The sequence below is a fragment of the Heterodontus francisci genome, chromosome 26 (genome assembly GCF_036365525.1).
Source record: "Heterodontus francisci isolate sHetFra1 chromosome 26, sHetFra1.hap1, whole genome shotgun sequence".
NCBI lineage: Eukaryota > Metazoa > Chordata > Chondrichthyes > Heterodontiformes > Heterodontidae > Heterodontus > Heterodontus francisci.
This window is the reverse complement of record NC_090396.1, coordinates 61,648,099-61,664,555: the sequence shown is the minus strand read 5'-3', so window position 1 is coordinate 61,664,555 and position 16,457 is coordinate 61,648,099. Positions and strand designations below refer to the sequence as shown.

Sequence of the window (16,457 nt, the reverse complement as noted above, 5' to 3'; positions counted from 1 at the left end):
CAGGTGTCATGGCAGCTGCCTGAGAAGCGGTCACACATTTGCTGTAAGCATCTGCGGTGTTCACATACCAGCTTCACCTTGATTGAGAAGGCTCCTTTAATGGTGACATCTGCAGGTGGTAGCCTGGCAGTTGGCCTGATGGCCACTTAAGTGCAGTCTATGAACATTACAACCTACGGTTCTAATGGTGCCAGAACTAATGGCTCTCTGGGCCTGGCTGTGAGAGTCTGTCCTGAAGCGGACATACTCACTGGCCCTCCAGTACAGGGCATTGATGACCTCCCTGATTCAGGGGTGCTGACTGTGTGACCCCACAAAGGTCTCTGGCGGATACCTAAAAGGTTGCAGAGGCGTCAGGCTTGAGAACCGCTGTCACTATGAGGAACAAAGGCATAGGATGCCCACCGGAGCCCTTGGGCTGCAGGTTATCCTTGAGCAGGGCACAGACATGTCACCACCCTCTCTATATGCCCAATCGGCTCTGACACTGGTGCTCTGACATCTGATGGCATGTCATGTGGGGCCTGTAGATGCAGGGCAAATGTAATGGCGAGCTCCCCTTGGGGGCTGCTGCTCACGACCAGGGGCCTCTACGTGGATCACACCTGCCTGTTGGTATTGCCTCTAGTGCATACGGATCCTCATGTGCAGAGGATCACACAATGTAGGATGAGCCATACCTATTTCCATGTGATAAATAAAGTTGAACCCTGCATGTATTCGAAGGTTCCTAACAGGGCAGGGATTGGTGTTGATGGGTACATCAGCAGCTTTTCTGGATCAACTATGTGGCGTGCCATGGCATTGCCCATCTTGGCCAACACTCAGAGTGGCACAGCATGACCACATCAAGATCCTGTCAGTTGAATTGATTGCCCCCACTATCCATAAAATCTTAATGATCCTGCCCTTTCTGGAATCCTCCCCACACACAGGGTGCTTAGTGTGCCATTGCCCCCTTACAGACACAGAGCATACACTGTTAACGGAGGGATGGTATACGGCATCTCCCTTCATGCCAGCACAGCTTTCCCTCCAGTAATCCCAGACACCCTCCCTTTCAGATTGCAGAGTGAGACCCCTGCATATCCCCCCCTCCCTCCCAGAATGCAGAGTTAGACCCCTGTATCCCCTGTGTATCCCCCCTCCCTCCCAGAATGCAGAGTTAGACCCCTGTATCCCCTGTGTATTTCCCCTCCCTTCCAGAATGCAGAGTTAGACCCCTGTGTATCCCCCCTCTCTCCTCCCTTCCGTAATGCAGAGTGAGGATCTGCCAGCTTTACAGATCGTGAATGGGACGGCACGTGATGGCCGCCCGTTCAACAAAAAATCCGGCAGTGTTGGTGGAGAGGCGGTCGGCTGCATAATCAGCATAGGTAAATAATCATTACCCTATGTTGATTGAGGTGCTGCTGCCATGCGGCGGGGGGGCCGCACCGAGGTCCTGCCGCCACCGGTAATATGCGGAAGGCCCCTCTCAATGTTGCGGGTTGAGGTGGGCCTCTCCCCGCAGCATTTTACCAGTCCCCGCGCAGCGACCCGAGTTGTTAGGGGGCTGATAAAATTCTGCCCAATATTTGGGTAATTAAAGTTCCCCAATATCACCACTCTATCGTTCTTGCACATCTCTCATTTCCCTGCCGATTTGCTCCTCTATCTCTCTCTCACTATTTGGAGGCCTTTGGAATATCCGTAGTAGCCTGATCATACCATTTTTGAAACAGCCTTCCTGCATCTACCCTGTCGAGCCCTGTAATCACCTCTCATTCTTCTAAACTCCAGAGAAGACTTTAATACTTTGTCGTTGGTACCAACATGTACTACAACTTCTGGCCCATATTCTGCACCATCTCTGTGACGTCCTTTACCTTGGCACCAGCGAAGCAACACATCATGCAGGACTCACAGTGATGGTTACAGAAATGCCTCTTTGTCCTCCTGACTATGGAATCTCCTATAACAACTGCATTTCTACACTTTGCTGCTTCGTCCTTTACAGTCCCATGCCCATTGGTGCAATAGTCTGGACTGTACTCCTTCAGGATGTGGTCACTCCCAGCAGTCTCCAAAGCTGAGCATTGGTTTGAGAGTGGCAGACACCCCAAAACCTCCTGCACTTCCTGCCTCTTCCTAGTCTTCCGGATGTCTACCCACCTATTATCCTGAACTCTTGTTGCCTATGGGTTGACCACCTCCTGGAAAGTACAATCCAGGAAACTCTCCTGCTCCCTGATGCTCCACAGTGACTCCAGCTGCCCCTCAAGCTCGGAAATCCTGAGCTCGAGCTGAAGCAGCTGCAGACATTTCCGACACATGTGGTCGCCCAAGATGCATGAAGTGTCCTGAAGTTCCCATATGGCTCAGGAATTGCAAGCAACAGGTCGCAGCTGACATACATGATCTGAAAAAAATCCCTATTCCCTCTTTTTCAATTCAGTTAGTACCTTGTTTAAATTATTAATTTAATGAATGCCTCTCGACCTGCTTTGTGCTAATACTCTTATTAATTCACTTACTGTTATAATTACCCCAATTTAAATTTTTCATTTTCCAACTAAAAATTTGTGCAAATGCTCTAGTTTTGACACAAAAAGAGAAATACTTAACCAATCACTTACCAGCCTTCTTGTGATGCCACACTTTGATTTTTTTTTCCCGAACCAGGTCAGTTCGCTCTGAACCCTCCAGAGCTCTCTTATCCTCCCTGCCGCCAGACTAACTGTGCTCTTCCTCTCTGCTGCTGCTCTCTTATCCTCCCTGCTAGTCTCGCTGTGCTCTCACTCTCTGCTACTGCTCTCTTATCCTCCCTGCCGGTCTCACTTTGCTCCCACTCTCTGCCGTTGCTCTCTTATCCTCCCCGTCACCAGTCTCACTGTGCTCTCACTGTGCTGCCGGCCTCACTGTGCTCTCACTCTGTGCTGCCGGCCTCGCTGCGCTCTTGCTCTCTGCCACCAGTCTCACTGTGCTCTTGCTCTCTGCCGCCGGTCTCACTGTGCTCTTGCTCTCTGCCACCGGTCTTGCTGTGCTGTTGCTCTCTGCCGCCGGTCTTGCTGTGCTCTTGCTCTCTGCCGCCAGTCTCGCTGTGCTCTTGCTCTCTGCCGCCAGTCTCGCTGTGCTCTTGCTCTCTGCCGCCAGTCTCACTGTGCTCTTGCTCTCTGCCACCAGTCTCGCTGTGCTCTTGCTCTCTGCCACCGGTCTTGCTGTGCTGTTGCTCTCTGCCGCCGGTCTTGCTGTGCTCTTGCTCTCTGCCGCCAGTCTCGCTGTGCTCTTGCTCTCTGCCGCCAGTCTCGCTGTGCTCTTGCTCTCTGCCGCCAGTCTCACTGTGCTCTTGCTCTCTGCCACCAGTCTCGCTGTGCTCTTGCTCTCTGCCGCCAGTCTCACTGTGCTCTTGCTCTCTGCCACCAGTCTCGCTGTGCTCTTGCTCTCTGCCGCCAGTCTCGCTGTGCTCTTGCTCTCTGCCACCAGTCTCGCTGTGCTCTTGCTCTCTGCCCCCGGCCTTGATGTGCTCCTGCTCTCTGCCGCCAGTCTCGCTGTGCTCTTACTCTCTGCCGCTGGTCTCGCTGTGCTCTTGCTCTCTGCTGCCGGCCTCACTGTGCTCTCGCTCTCTGCCGCTGGTCTTGCTGTGCTCTCGCTCTCTGTCGGTGCTGTCTTATCCTCCCTTCCGGTCTTGCTGTGCTCTCGCTTTCAGCCACTGATATCTAATTCTCCCCGCCAGTCTTGCTGTGCTCTCACTCTCTGCCTCTGCTCTTTTATCCTTCCCGACGCTGGTTTCGCTGTGCTCTCTCTCTCAGCCGCTGCTCTCTTATCCTCCCCGCCAGTCTCGCTGTGCTCTCGCTCTCTGCCACTGGTCTCGCTGTGCTCTCACTCTCTGTCGCTGCTCTCTTATCCTCCCCGCCAGTCTCGCTGTGCTCTCGCTCTCTGCCTCTACTCTTTTATCCTTCCCGACGCTGGTTTCGCTGTGCTCTCTCTCTCAGCTGCTGCTCTCTTATCCTCCCCGCCAGTCTCGCTGTGTTCTCGCTCTCTGCCACCGGTCTCGCTGTGCTCTCACTCTCTGTCGCTGCTCTCTTATCCTCCCCGCCAGTCTCGCTGTGCTCTCGCTCTCTGCCTCTGCTCTTTTATCCTTCCCGACGCTGGTTTCGCTGTGCTCTCTCTCTCAGCTGCTGCTCTCTTATCCTCCCCGCCAGTCACGCTGTGTTCTCGCTCTCTGCCACCGGTCTCGTTCTCTGCCGCTAGTCTCGCTGTGCTCTTGCTCTTTGCCGCTGCTCTATTATTCCTGCCGCTGGATTCGCTGTGCTCTCTCTCTCAGCTGCTGCTCTCTTATCCTCCCCACCAGTCTCACTGTGTTCTCGCTCTCTGCCACCGGTCCCGCTGTGCTCTCACTCTCTGTCGCTGCTCTATTAATCCTGCCGCTGGTCTCGCTGTGCTCTTGCTCTCTGCCGCCAGTCTCACTGTGCTCTTGCTCTCTGCCACCAGTCTCGCTGTGCTCTTGCTCTCTGCCGCCAGTCTCACTGTGCTCTTGCTCTCTGCCACCAGTCTCGCTGTGCTCTTGCTCTCTGCCGCCAGTCTCGCTGTGCTCTTGCTCTCTGCCACCAGTCTCGCTGTGCTCTTGCTCTCTGCCCCCGGCCTTGATGTGCTCCTGCTCTCTGCCGCCAGTCTCGCTGTGCTCTTACTCTCTGCCGCTGGTCTCGCTGTGCTCTTGCTCTCTGCTGCCGGCCTCACTGTGCTCTCGCTCTCTGCCGCTGGTCTTGCTGTGCTCTCGCTCTCTGTCGGTGCTGTCTTATCCTCCCTTCCGGTCTTGCTGTGCTCTCGCTTTCAGCCACTGATATCTAATTCTCCCCGCCAGTCTTGCTGTGCTCTCACTCTCTGCCTCTGCTCTTTTATCCTTCCCGACGCTGGTTTCGCTGTGCTCTCTCTCTCAGCCGCTGCTCTCTTATCCTCCCCGCCAGTCTCGCTGTGCTCTCGCTCTCTGCCACTGGTCTCGCTGTGCTCTCACTCTCTGTCGCTGCTCTCTTATCCTCCCCGCCAGTCTCGCTGTGCTCTCGCTCTCTGCCTCTACTCTTTTATCCTTCCCGACGCTGGTTTCGCTGTGCTCTCTCTCTCAGCTGCTGCTCTCTTATCCTCCCCGCCAGTCTCGCTGTGTTCTCGCTCTCTGCCACCGGTCTCGCTGTGCTCTCACTCTCTGTCGCTGCTCTCTTATCCTCCCCGCCAGTCTCGCTGTGCTCTCGCTCTCTGCCTCTGCTCTTTTATCCTTCCCGACGCTGGTTTCGCTGTGCTCTCTCTCTCAGCTGCTGCTCTCTTATCCTCCCCGCCAGTCACGCTGTGTTCTCGCTCTCTGCCACCGGTCTCGTTCTCTGCCGCTAGTCTCGCTGTGCTCTTGCTCTTTGCCGCTGCTCTATTATTCCTGCCGCTGGATTCGCTGTGCTCTCTCTCTCAGCTGCTGCTCTCTTATCCTCCCCACCAGTCTCACTGTGTTCTCGCTCTCTGCCACCGGTCCCGCTGTGCTCTCACTCTCTGTCGCTGCTCTATTAATCCTGCCGCTGGTCTCGCTGTGCTCTCACTCTTTGCCACTGCTCTATTATTCCTGCCGCTGGTCTCTTATCCCTGCCGTTGTTTAAAGATATTGACTGAATAAAGCGGCCTTATGGCTTAGCGATTGTTGAGTATCTGACTGTATTTCTTACAGTGACTATTCCTTTGTACCTTATCGCAGTCTACAGCCATATCAATGGATGCCTATTAAATCAATTACCATATCATTTAAATTCAAAACTTTTAAAACATTTCGAGAAGGCAGATCCTGTCCTATTGCTACTGTTTAATCTTGTGAGAAATAGTATCGGCACTGGAGCAAAATTAAGATGTCACCTCAAACATACCATGGCATTGGCAGCCAAATAAAATCAGGGCACTAAGTTAAAACCACTGACCTTGATACTTCAGTGTGATGTGATGGTTACATTTTGTGAAAACAACTGTTTTTCAATGGTTTTACACATCTATTTATACACTAACTGTAAATCTTTGAAATGATACAATTAGATGCTCCAAACTCGCCCACAAAATTATTAGACCATTATTATATGTCCAGAACATAAACAATATTGGCAATTTCAGCAGCAATTTTCTGACTTTCCATCTCCTGATCATACAATGCACCCAATCAGAGGTAATAAAGTTCTGATCCCTGCTATATGTCTTTTAAAGGACACTTAGTGGTGAAAAATTTCCCCACAGATTTTCTTCTTTCAATCCACTACTCAAGGGGTAGCTCATGGTCTTTTTCCTAAACACAATTCCTCGAGCCTTATCAAAGTATTCAACTTAGATGAAACAACAACAACTTAGATGAAAGGTCAGAATCATCTTCTAAAAAGGCTCTCTTTTGTTAGATATCTGACTCTTGAGAGTAGAGAGAGGGCCTGGAGATAAAACTAAACAGCCACAAAAAAAAACAAAGTATGGAGAAGGTGCACCAGCATTCCAGGATATTGACTCCAATGGTGTCCCACATTGCGATATCACTTTAACTGCTTGACTATTCATTAACATACTGTTGAATATGTAAATAGTTTAGTATACATCATCACAGGAAGTGATGTAAGCCAATATGCACTGTAACAGTTGGAGCAGTGCTGGTCAACAGTCAGCATGTGTATCTTAGAACTCTCCTGTAAGTCTGTTATTTTGTAATAAAGAATCCTTCATTCAACTTACCATTCAGTGTCAGATTGTTTGGTATGATTGTGTTGAGAAATCAATAACACAACATCCAGGAATTTGTCATGAGTAAAATTCCCGCTATGTGGTTGTTGCCAATGGTGTTTCTAAACTACACGTAAAGGCTTGAATGGAGAAAAAACTAGCCATTCCTGAAATTCGATTCCTACTTGGGGCAGCACAGTGGCGCAGTGGTTAGCACCGCAGCCTCACAGCTCCAGTGACCCGGGTTCAGTTCTGGGTACTGCCTGCGTGGAGTTTGCAAGTTCTCCCTGTGACCACGTGGGTTTCCGCCGGGTGTTCCGGTTTCCTCCCACAGCCAAAGACTTGCAGGTTGATAGGTAAATTGGTTGTTGTAAATTGCCCCTAGTGTAGGTAGGTGGTAGGAGAATGGTGGGGATGTGGTAGGGAATATGGGGTTAATGTCCTTCTTTGGCCTCCTTGTCTCGAGAGACAATGGGTAAGCGCCTGGAGGTGGTCAGTGGTTTGTGAAGCAGTGCCTGGAGTGGCTATAAAGGCCAATTTTAGAGTGACAGACTCTTCCACAGGTGCTGCAGATAAGATTGGTTGTTGGGGTTGGCTCTCTCCTTGTGCTTCTGTCTTTTTTCCGGCCAACTGCTAAGTCTCTTCAACTCGCCATGCTTTAGCCCCGCCTTTATGGTTGCCCGCCAGCTCTAGCGATCGCTGGCAACTGACTCCCACGACTTGTGATCAATGTCACACGACTTCATGTAATGTAGGTTAATGTAGGAATAGTATAAATGGGTGGTTGTTGGTTGGTACAGACTCGGCAGGCCAAAGGGCCTGTTTCAGTGCTGTATCTCTAAATAAATAAAATAAAGTATGTTCTGAGAGTGTGATGAGGCAAAGATAAATCAGACTGACCAGGGATCAAATCTAACAGCTTCCACCTGGTTTGTTATCAGTGCAAGCAATTAACCCACTGAGCTATCAATTTCAACTGTTTCAGAATGATGTCTCTGATGAAATGTCTCATTAAAATATTAAGCTGCCCTTTCCCCTCACCCAGACTGATAAATCCCCTTTTTATTTCCAGCATTTTCTGTTTTGATTTTTAGAATTATGAGGGTAAAAATTATGCTCAGCACTATTCTCGCTTAACATATGTGGGTCCAATTCCTATCAGCCTTATTTTAATGCAGGCATTAACCCATTTAATTTAGTCATGTCCAGAGATGATGTTCTTTACAAGTCTTCCTTCTGCATTGTCTGATCTCCGCTAGGTAACACCCTCCAGTGGTATAGCTCAGATTAGCAACATATGGAGTTCAACTTCCCATCCTACCACATCCCTAATTGACTGCACATTGGAACTCTAATACCCAACAGCAACATACTGCCAAACTTAGTAGTATGGAACATCATATGTAAATATGAGCACAATACATAGACACACCTTTTATTGGGTAGTGTGTCTGTACAAAACAAATTCAGTCTTGATCTTTAGAATGATACTTTATTTTTCAGCGACGTATTTTGTGTTGTTCCTGTACATTACATTGAAAACTGGAAACAAGAGCCTATTTTCTCTTAAACGTATTATTTAAAAATCACAAGCAACAGTCAGTCTCCTGTATTGTGCCAAGCTACATATTTTGTACATCTCATCTTGATTTTACAAACTTTCAAAATTATCCTGCCATATGCACTGAAAATATTTAATTCAATCACGTTCCTCAGTTACAACCCCTGTATCCTCCTAGCTTTGGGACAACCCTAATCCATCCTCACTCATATAAAGAAAATCAGCAAGAAAAAGTGTAGGAACAATGCATAGATAAAATATAACCAGGCTCTGAGAGCACTGGAATACATCAGAGGTAGACTTCATGTCCCACCTATTATTGTGTCAGATTTAAAAGCTGTGTTTATAGTTCCACTTCTGTGAGATAATTGGTGCTTTGGCCCATATCTTAAGTTCACTGAGTTTCCAACAGTTCGTAACTGAGCCACTAACTGGCGGCTTACAACCATCTTTCTCTTTTCAGTAATGCAGAAGGCGTTTGTCATTTTGCTCCCTCTCAGTCTGGTTCTCCTGGTGCTTGGAGGTATCTGTGGGCTGGTTAGCTCTTTGGCTAATGGTCTCTACATGTTGCTGTTCACTGGCTCTTACTTTCTGGTTGGAGGTAAGACTTTTTTGTCTCTTTGTTTATACAGAAACTGTAACCATATGCTTGCACTTTTTTGAGCCCCATTAATTTTCTTGGGGTGACACATTGCACAGTGATTCAAAAATTACTAAATGTTTAATTGAAAATACTCTGTTTGAAGTACAGTAAGAACATAAGAACATTTCTGTTCATGGTGAATATCACACAGGCGATAGAAATATAGAAAATAGGAGCAGGAGTAGGCCATTCGGCCCTGCTCCGCCATTCAATAAAGATCATGGCTGATCATCTAATTCAGAACCCTGTTCCCCCTTTCTCCCCATATCCCTTGATCCCTTTGGCATTAAGAAATATATCGATCTCCTTCTTGAATATATTTAATGATTTGGCCTCCACTGCCTTCTGCGGTAGAGAATTCCACAGGTTCACCACCCTCTGAGTGAAGAAATTTCTCCTCATCTCGGTCCTAAATGGCATACCCCATATCTTGAGACTGTGACCCCTGGTTCTGGACTCCCCAGCCCTCGGGAATATCCTCCCTACATCTAGCCTGTCTAGTCCTGTTAGAATTTTATAGGTTTCTATGAGATCCCCTCTCATTCTTCTAAACTCTAGTGAATATAGGCCTGGTTGACCCAATCTTTCCTCATACATCCATCCTGACATCCCAGGAATCAGCCTAGTAAATCTTCTTTGCACTCCCTCTATGGCAAGAACATCATTCCTCAGATAAGGAGACCAAAATTGCACACAATACTCCAGATGTGGTCTCACCAAGGCCCTGTATAACTGCAGTAAGACATCCTTGCTCCTGTACTCAAATCCTCTTGCAATGAAGACCTTCCTAAATGCTTGCTGCACCTGAATGCTTGCTTTCAGTGACTGGTGTACAAGGACACCCAGGTCTCACTGCACCTCCCCCTTTCCCAATCTGTCAACATTCAGATAATAATCTACCTTTCTGTTTTTACAACCAAAGTGGATAACCTCACATTTATCCTAGACTATAGGAGTTGACAGACTCAGATACTTCAGCAGGGTTTTCTGCTGCTCTTTATTTTCTGTTGGACTCTAATGTACCCAAAGAACAACCCAGATTTCAGAGCTGTACTTATCTGAGCTCCACAATGTGAAGTGAGTAGAATAAAAACAAATCAAGACAACCAAAACTTTGACTTTTGTTTCAGAATAAGAGACGTTGAAAGCAGCTACTTCCAATGGATTCTAACATTTGCATTTTCTGCCAGTTATTTTATTATCTCATAACACCTTCCCCAGTGGGAGGTGGGGTGAGACCTGCTGCCAGGCTATTACCAGTGCTGGTCTATCTCTGAATGCTGGGAGGTGATTGGGAGCAAGCTCTGATTTTCTTCCACTCTCTGTGGCCTCTTTTTACCAATTCCATTGTTAGACAACTGAGGCCAGGCATCCCTAGCATGAGACCATGTCCAAACACTGCACATCCAGCATCTTGAGGCATTATCACCAGCACCACTGTGCTAGCTTGATAGAAAAGTAAAATTATATTATTTGGATGTTACAGATTGCCCTCTGGTCAATGGAGAAACTCATCTTGAATCACACAGTTCAATGCACAGCTTTATCAAGGAGGTTCTATTTCGTGTGCAGATATAAGGAAGAGGGAGAGATAAGATCTTATCTTGTTGCCATGGGAAGGTAGAATGAGTTGATGATCTTAATTTCGTTTGTTGATTCTGAAGACGGTCACGGTGATAGTTTGGCAAGCAGCTGTAAATCCTTGCAGTCTCCTGTAAAGACCTGGTCGGGTCTGCAATTGAAACCCGACCCAAGCCTGACCTGGCCCGACCCCTTGATTTTTTCCCGCATCCGACCTGACCCGACCAGTGGAATGAAGTTTATTATATTAAAGAGGTTGTGCTCTACCTTGGATGAATCGTTCACTGCAGACTAGTGCGGAGTCCGGATGCACGTTTCCCACCTTGACGTCCTGGCTGTCACTGTGTCCGTCCCGGCCTGATCCAACCTGAGCCTGAATGCTGGACCCGGAAGAGTGACCCGACCCAACCCGTACCCGACACATGTCGTCGGGCAGCCATGCTCTAGTCTCCTGTTCCCCACTGTGAGATTCCTCTCATGCATAGAAAAATTTATATTCTCATTTATGTGGCACCTTTCACTTCCTTGGGATGTCCCAAAATACTTTGTAGCCAATTAATTGCTTTTGAAGCGTGGTCACTATTTTGAAGGCAAATGCAGCAGGCAGGTGGCACACCACAAGGCAAACAGCAGTGAGATGAATGATCAGATAAGGTGTTTTGGTTGAAGTATGAATGTTGGTCAAGACACTCAGAAAACTCTCTGCTCTTTCAAAAAGAACCAGGGAAACATTTGCATGGTGTCAATTTAACATCTCATCTGAAAGAAGCATGTCCAACAGTGCAGCACTCCCTCAGCATTGCACGAAGTGCCAGTCTAGATTATGTGCTTACGCCCTTGCCATGGGGCTTGAACCCTTGACTTTATGACTCAGAGGTGAGAATGCAACTCTTGAGCCAAGTTGATGCAAGCAAAGGAAAATGAAAAACTGGATCCTCCCAGGATTCGAATCAAGAGACTTTTTGTCCCAACAAAGCTCTCAACCAGCTAACCTATCCAGCATTCGCTAGATAGAAACAAAATAATGCTGTTCATTTTTTTAACTGAATTCTTAACTTGTCATAAAATTCATAATTTTCCGCTCCTACTTTGAAATTTGATGAACCACTGTACACTATCTCCCTCAGATATCCTTCATAGTTTATTTGGCCTCAACAAACTATTTCTTAGCTTACAATAACATCTATACAATCAGAATAGAAATGTATAGCAGTTGAATTATTACACTGCAACAAGTCCCTGGAACTCATCACTATATCACATTTTGGAATGAGTGATCACATTATATAGGAATATGACTGGTTTTGTTAAAGTTTAACAGAGAAGTGTCATACAAGCATAAGGATATAGGAGTAAATAATGCCATCCTAATCATCTAAATCCTGTTATAAGCAGACATTTATGTATTTCCCAGCCCAAAACCAATCAAGAATTGCTCCAGTTGCTTTTAAAATACCAGTATTTCACTACGTGACAGGAATTGTAAGCAGCTATTTGCTATATTTAGTTTCTTTAGCTGAGTCACAAAGACGAAGGAGGTCCCACTGTACTGACTTAGTCAATGTTAGCCAGGGGCTGTGATACATTTAGTCTCGACATCCCTGAGAGAAATCAACTGGAGTTCCAGACCACAATTACTGCTCATTGATTCCTGCTGCAAAGTGAACGTGTGGATGCCAGATTGGGGCAATTTGCAGCTCGTGCGTAAGCTCCGAAATTCAAGCAACCCACTGACACTCACTGTCCAGGATCACAGTTGAATAATGGATCAGTGGAAGGTGCTGGTGCCCACATCCAAATCATTGCCTGCAGGAAAGGCTAAGATAAGAGGAGGAAAGTACCAAGGCCAAATAATTCTGTCTCGGGTTATAAATCCCCATGCAATATAAAATCTCTCTTCCCCCATTTGAATTTTCTTTCCTCTGGTCTGTCTCTATTGCTGCATTGTCAGTGATCAAAGAGAACATTGTACTCACACTAGATATATATGAGCTCACCAGCTCAGTAAGGGTGGAGAGTGAGACGACAATTTTTAATTCCAAAATAAAAACAAGAAATGCTGGAAAATACTCAGCAGGTCTGGCAGCATCTGTGGAGAGAGAAGCAGAGTTAAAGTTTCAGGTCAGTGACCCTTCATCAGAACTGGCAAAGGTTAGAAATGTAATAGGTTTTAAGCAAATGAAGCAGGGGTGGGGCATGAGATAACAAAAGGCAAGGTGTTGATAGGACAGGGTCACAGAGAATAACTGACCAGAAGGTCATGGAGCAAAGGCAAACTCCGAATGGAGTTCCAAGGTGAGAATCTGGTGGGGAGGGGGAGGAATAAGGTTCTCAGGGCGGGAGGGGTGGGGGAGCAGGGAAACAATTTTTATTGGCTGCGGGGATGGTGGGAAGGGGTTGAGGATCAAAGGGAACAAATTTCGAGGGGAAAGTTCGGGATATCAGTAAAAGTTTATTGTGGGGGGTGGGGAGAGAGCAATTTATATATAAGTTCCCATTGGGGGGGTGGGGGCGGGAGATGGGATTTAGAGTTGAAATAAAATTTTATTTCCCGGACACCGGGACCTTTAAAAATTAAAATGTCACTGAAGGGCTTGAAGCTCTTTAAAAATGGTGCTGGCGCCTGCGCTGTGGCCCCAGACACCGTTGCTGGGGATGCAGAGGCTGCCCCTTCTACGTTATTGGGGGCAGCTGCTCCGCCCCCTCTAGCCCCCGTAATATCGTGGGGACTCAGCGGCGGCAGTTCCATGTTGGAAGGCCGCTGAGTTCAAAGCGTGTTGCTGCACAGCGCGGCCGCTAATAAAATTCAGCCCATCTAGTTACAAACTGCCAGAACGACTGACAAATGTCACCAATCCCTTATATCTCTAGCAATGTATAACAGTACGCGAGATCTTGCTGTGCACAAAATGGTTGCCCAACATTGTAATAGTGACTACATATTAAAAGTACTTCTTTGGGCGTGAAGCATTATTGGACATAAATACTCAGCTAGTCCTGCAGAAGTGTGAAAAACACTTAAATCATTTGGCATACAGTGAAATATAAAGGCTTTCTCATGAATTTAAGACTTTCTTCCCAGAGTCTGAGGTGAATGCACTGATTGTGGAGAGAACAGGACTTTAGGCTGTACCTCTGAAACCCAGATCAGCTGGTAATCATTTTATATTATGTCCTTGGCAGGTTATATGAATTAAATTATTACCTGCCTGAGCAGTGAAATTAAAGCAGTCCTGAAGCAGCAATTAAGTTTCTCCCAATGGTGAGATATAAGGACCTACAAGATGCATCAACAGAGTCTTCAAATGTCATTCGTATTTGTCAATTTAACATGTTATTTGTATTGACGTAAATTTGTAATTGACATCAATGTTCTAACAGCAAATGCTCCTCTAGTTCGTAATAACAAAGACATTTAACAGTTTACTTTGTGCAGGCTTCAGACACAGGCTTGGATGGAGTACTGTGCAGCCTGTGTACAGACTGCTGGCTAATTCAGCCACACCTAGTGCAGTGTTAGAATGTCTGTCATGGATTAAAACTATTACTCCTGCACACATATGTACATACACACACGCACGTCCATTTATCATAGTGTTTGTATAGCACCTTTCACAACTGCAGAATATCCCGAAGCACTTCACAACAATAGAAATACATTTAATATGTAGTCACGGTTACACTACAGAAACTGGCGGCCATTTTGTTGACAGCAAGGTCCTACAAACAACAGTGAGATAAATGACTAGATGAATGACTGTTTTAATGATGTTGGTTTATGTTGCCCAGGACACTGTATAGAACTCCTTTGATCTTATACATCCAACTGAGGGGGCAGGAGGAGCCTCTGTTTAACATCGTATCTGAAAGACGGCAACTCTGACAGTGCTGCACCGGACAGTCAGCTTAGATTATGTGCTCAAGCCTCTGGAACTCACATATTCTGTCTCATGGGGCAAGGGGGCTACCACTGATCCAAGGATGACATCAACACCAGCTGGTGGGGGGATTGTGGAGGGTGGAAATGGACACAAAGACTTGTGTGTGCATGAGTTCAGAGGAATGAACGAACACTTGGTTGAAAAGATGGGTTTTGAGAAGGAATTTCAAGGTGAAAAGAGGAGTGGTGATCGAGAGGTGTTTAGAGTGGAAGTTTCAGAGAGATGATACAAGTTGACTGAAGGCTGTGCTACCAATGGTGAGATGAAAATAGGTGGAGGTGCAGAGAAGTCAGAATTGGAGGAATTTGAATTCAATGTGTTGGGGACAGGGATACAGGAGGTCAGCAAGGACAGAAGTGATGGGTAACCGGAACCGAGTACAGGACAGGATACGGGTACCTGAGCTTTGGACAAGGTGGAGTTTCCGGACGGTGAGGAAGAGAAGCCAGGATGGAAGACAGTGGAGAAATGGAGTAACAGTCGTATGGATAGTGGTTTCAGCGACAGTGGGGCTGTTAGAGGAGCAGAGGTAGGCAGTGATGGATAGGATATGGAGTTTGAAACTCTGGACGCCAAAATATTTCATGGTTTGCTTCATCTTTAATGAGAGGCCTGGGAGGAAGTTGGAGTCAGTGGCAGGGGTCAGAGTTTATGGTGGTGTCTGGATACAATTAATTAACTCTTTCTGCTGTTAATTTGCAGGAATTTTTGAGTCGGGCAACAGTTGGTAGCAGAGAGATGATTTTGAAGTTGAGGAACATGCTGGAGAGGTACAGCTGGGTGTCATCAGCATGGATTTAAAAGCAGAAGCAGTGCCTTCTTCTTCCCCATGTACTTGGAAGGATAAATTATTGGAGACTCCAGAGGTGGGAGTGGAAAGCAAAGCTGCTGTGAACAGGCCGATATTGCAAAGAATGACAGTTTAGGCAAGCAAACAGATGGCTTTCGGCCCCAAGGGACCCATAAATCAGAAGAAAATAGAGAGAATCTGTAAAATAAAAGAAACCATTGTTTGCACAGGTTAAAAAGGTAGCGCTGACAATTGGTGAATTTCATGTATGAACGCTAAATACACTTGTACTATGTTCCCGGTGTGTCATTTTTAACCCATTTATTGTAAATCAGTTGAAGCTTCATAAAAAAACATATTATGGACCATGATGTTCACCAATTAGAAGTTATACCTGTAGTTTTTTTGTGTGGTTGGGGAGAACCAATGGTTTGGCTCAACTGCCCTGTAGCCTTACTGGAAGAATTCACCAACTTTATACACTGCACAAAGCTGCTCTCACAGCTGTGACTGACCGAAAGTCCAACACGTTACAGCTTTGACTCATGCCCTAGAGAGAACAAAAGTCATGAATTAATTCTTCTAGACTCTTAGTTGACGGGTAGGATTCCCTGAGGATCCAGTCACAGATCTAAGGCACAGAGACAAGTCACTGATTCATGGAAACAGCTTAATTCATCCTTTTTTTTTTAAAACAGAGGAGCCTTATAACCACCAAACATATTAATTATCGCCCAGGCCCTACTCATTAACAGAAAGTCCAGGAGAAGTAAGTTTGTGGTTTCTCTAATGAGTGAGCATGTACTATGCAATATTCTTACTAATATATTGTCATTAAACCCATGTAGAATTAAACCATTTCCTACTGTGCTGTGTATTCCTTTATTCTCAACCATGACTTCTCTGTTTATCCGAAATCTTTAAGAATAGCAAAGGTTGAGGAGAATTCTTTACAGTAGGAGTGTTTCCTGGACCTTGGAAATCCAGCCTTGAGGTTCAGGCAACTCAGTCTCACTTGTACTGATGTTTCTTGTTCATTGGCCTATCCTGTTGAATTGCTTGAACTTGGAGGTTTGGAAAGGACGGGGTTTAGTGCCGTTGCCTCATTGGCCAACAAATGCTAAATCAAACTACCAAGGTGTATTGGTATTGAGACCTCCACTAATTAACAGAAACACAGGTGAAGGGTGGGGGAATGGGACTAACTAAATTGCACTTGCAGAGAGTTGGCATGGGTTT

The 16,457-nt window shown here is 46.5% G+C and overlaps 2 protein-coding genes across 2 annotated transcripts in view; one reads left to right on the top strand and one right to left on the bottom strand.

Moving 5' to 3' along the window:
- The window catches only part of tmem235b (transmembrane protein 235b), a 110,102-nt gene that overhangs the window by 89,763 nt on the left and 3,882 nt on the right, over positions 1-16,457 (top strand). The window contains exon 3 of the mRNA XM_068058366.1: positions 8,727-8,864. Coding sequence (XP_067914467.1) covers positions 8,727-8,864 — 138 coding nt within the window. The remainder of the gene's footprint in view (positions 1-8,726; positions 8,865-16,457) is intronic.
- tha1 (threonine aldolase 1) overlaps positions 8,231-16,457 on the bottom strand; it is a 111,675-nt gene continuing 103,448 nt past the window's right edge. The window contains exon 8 of the mRNA XM_068058362.1: positions 8,231-15,768. Within this exon, the coding sequence (XP_067914463.1) occupies positions 15,694-15,768 (75 nt within the window). The 3' untranslated portion in view covers positions 8,231-15,693. The remainder of the gene's footprint in view (positions 15,769-16,457) is intronic.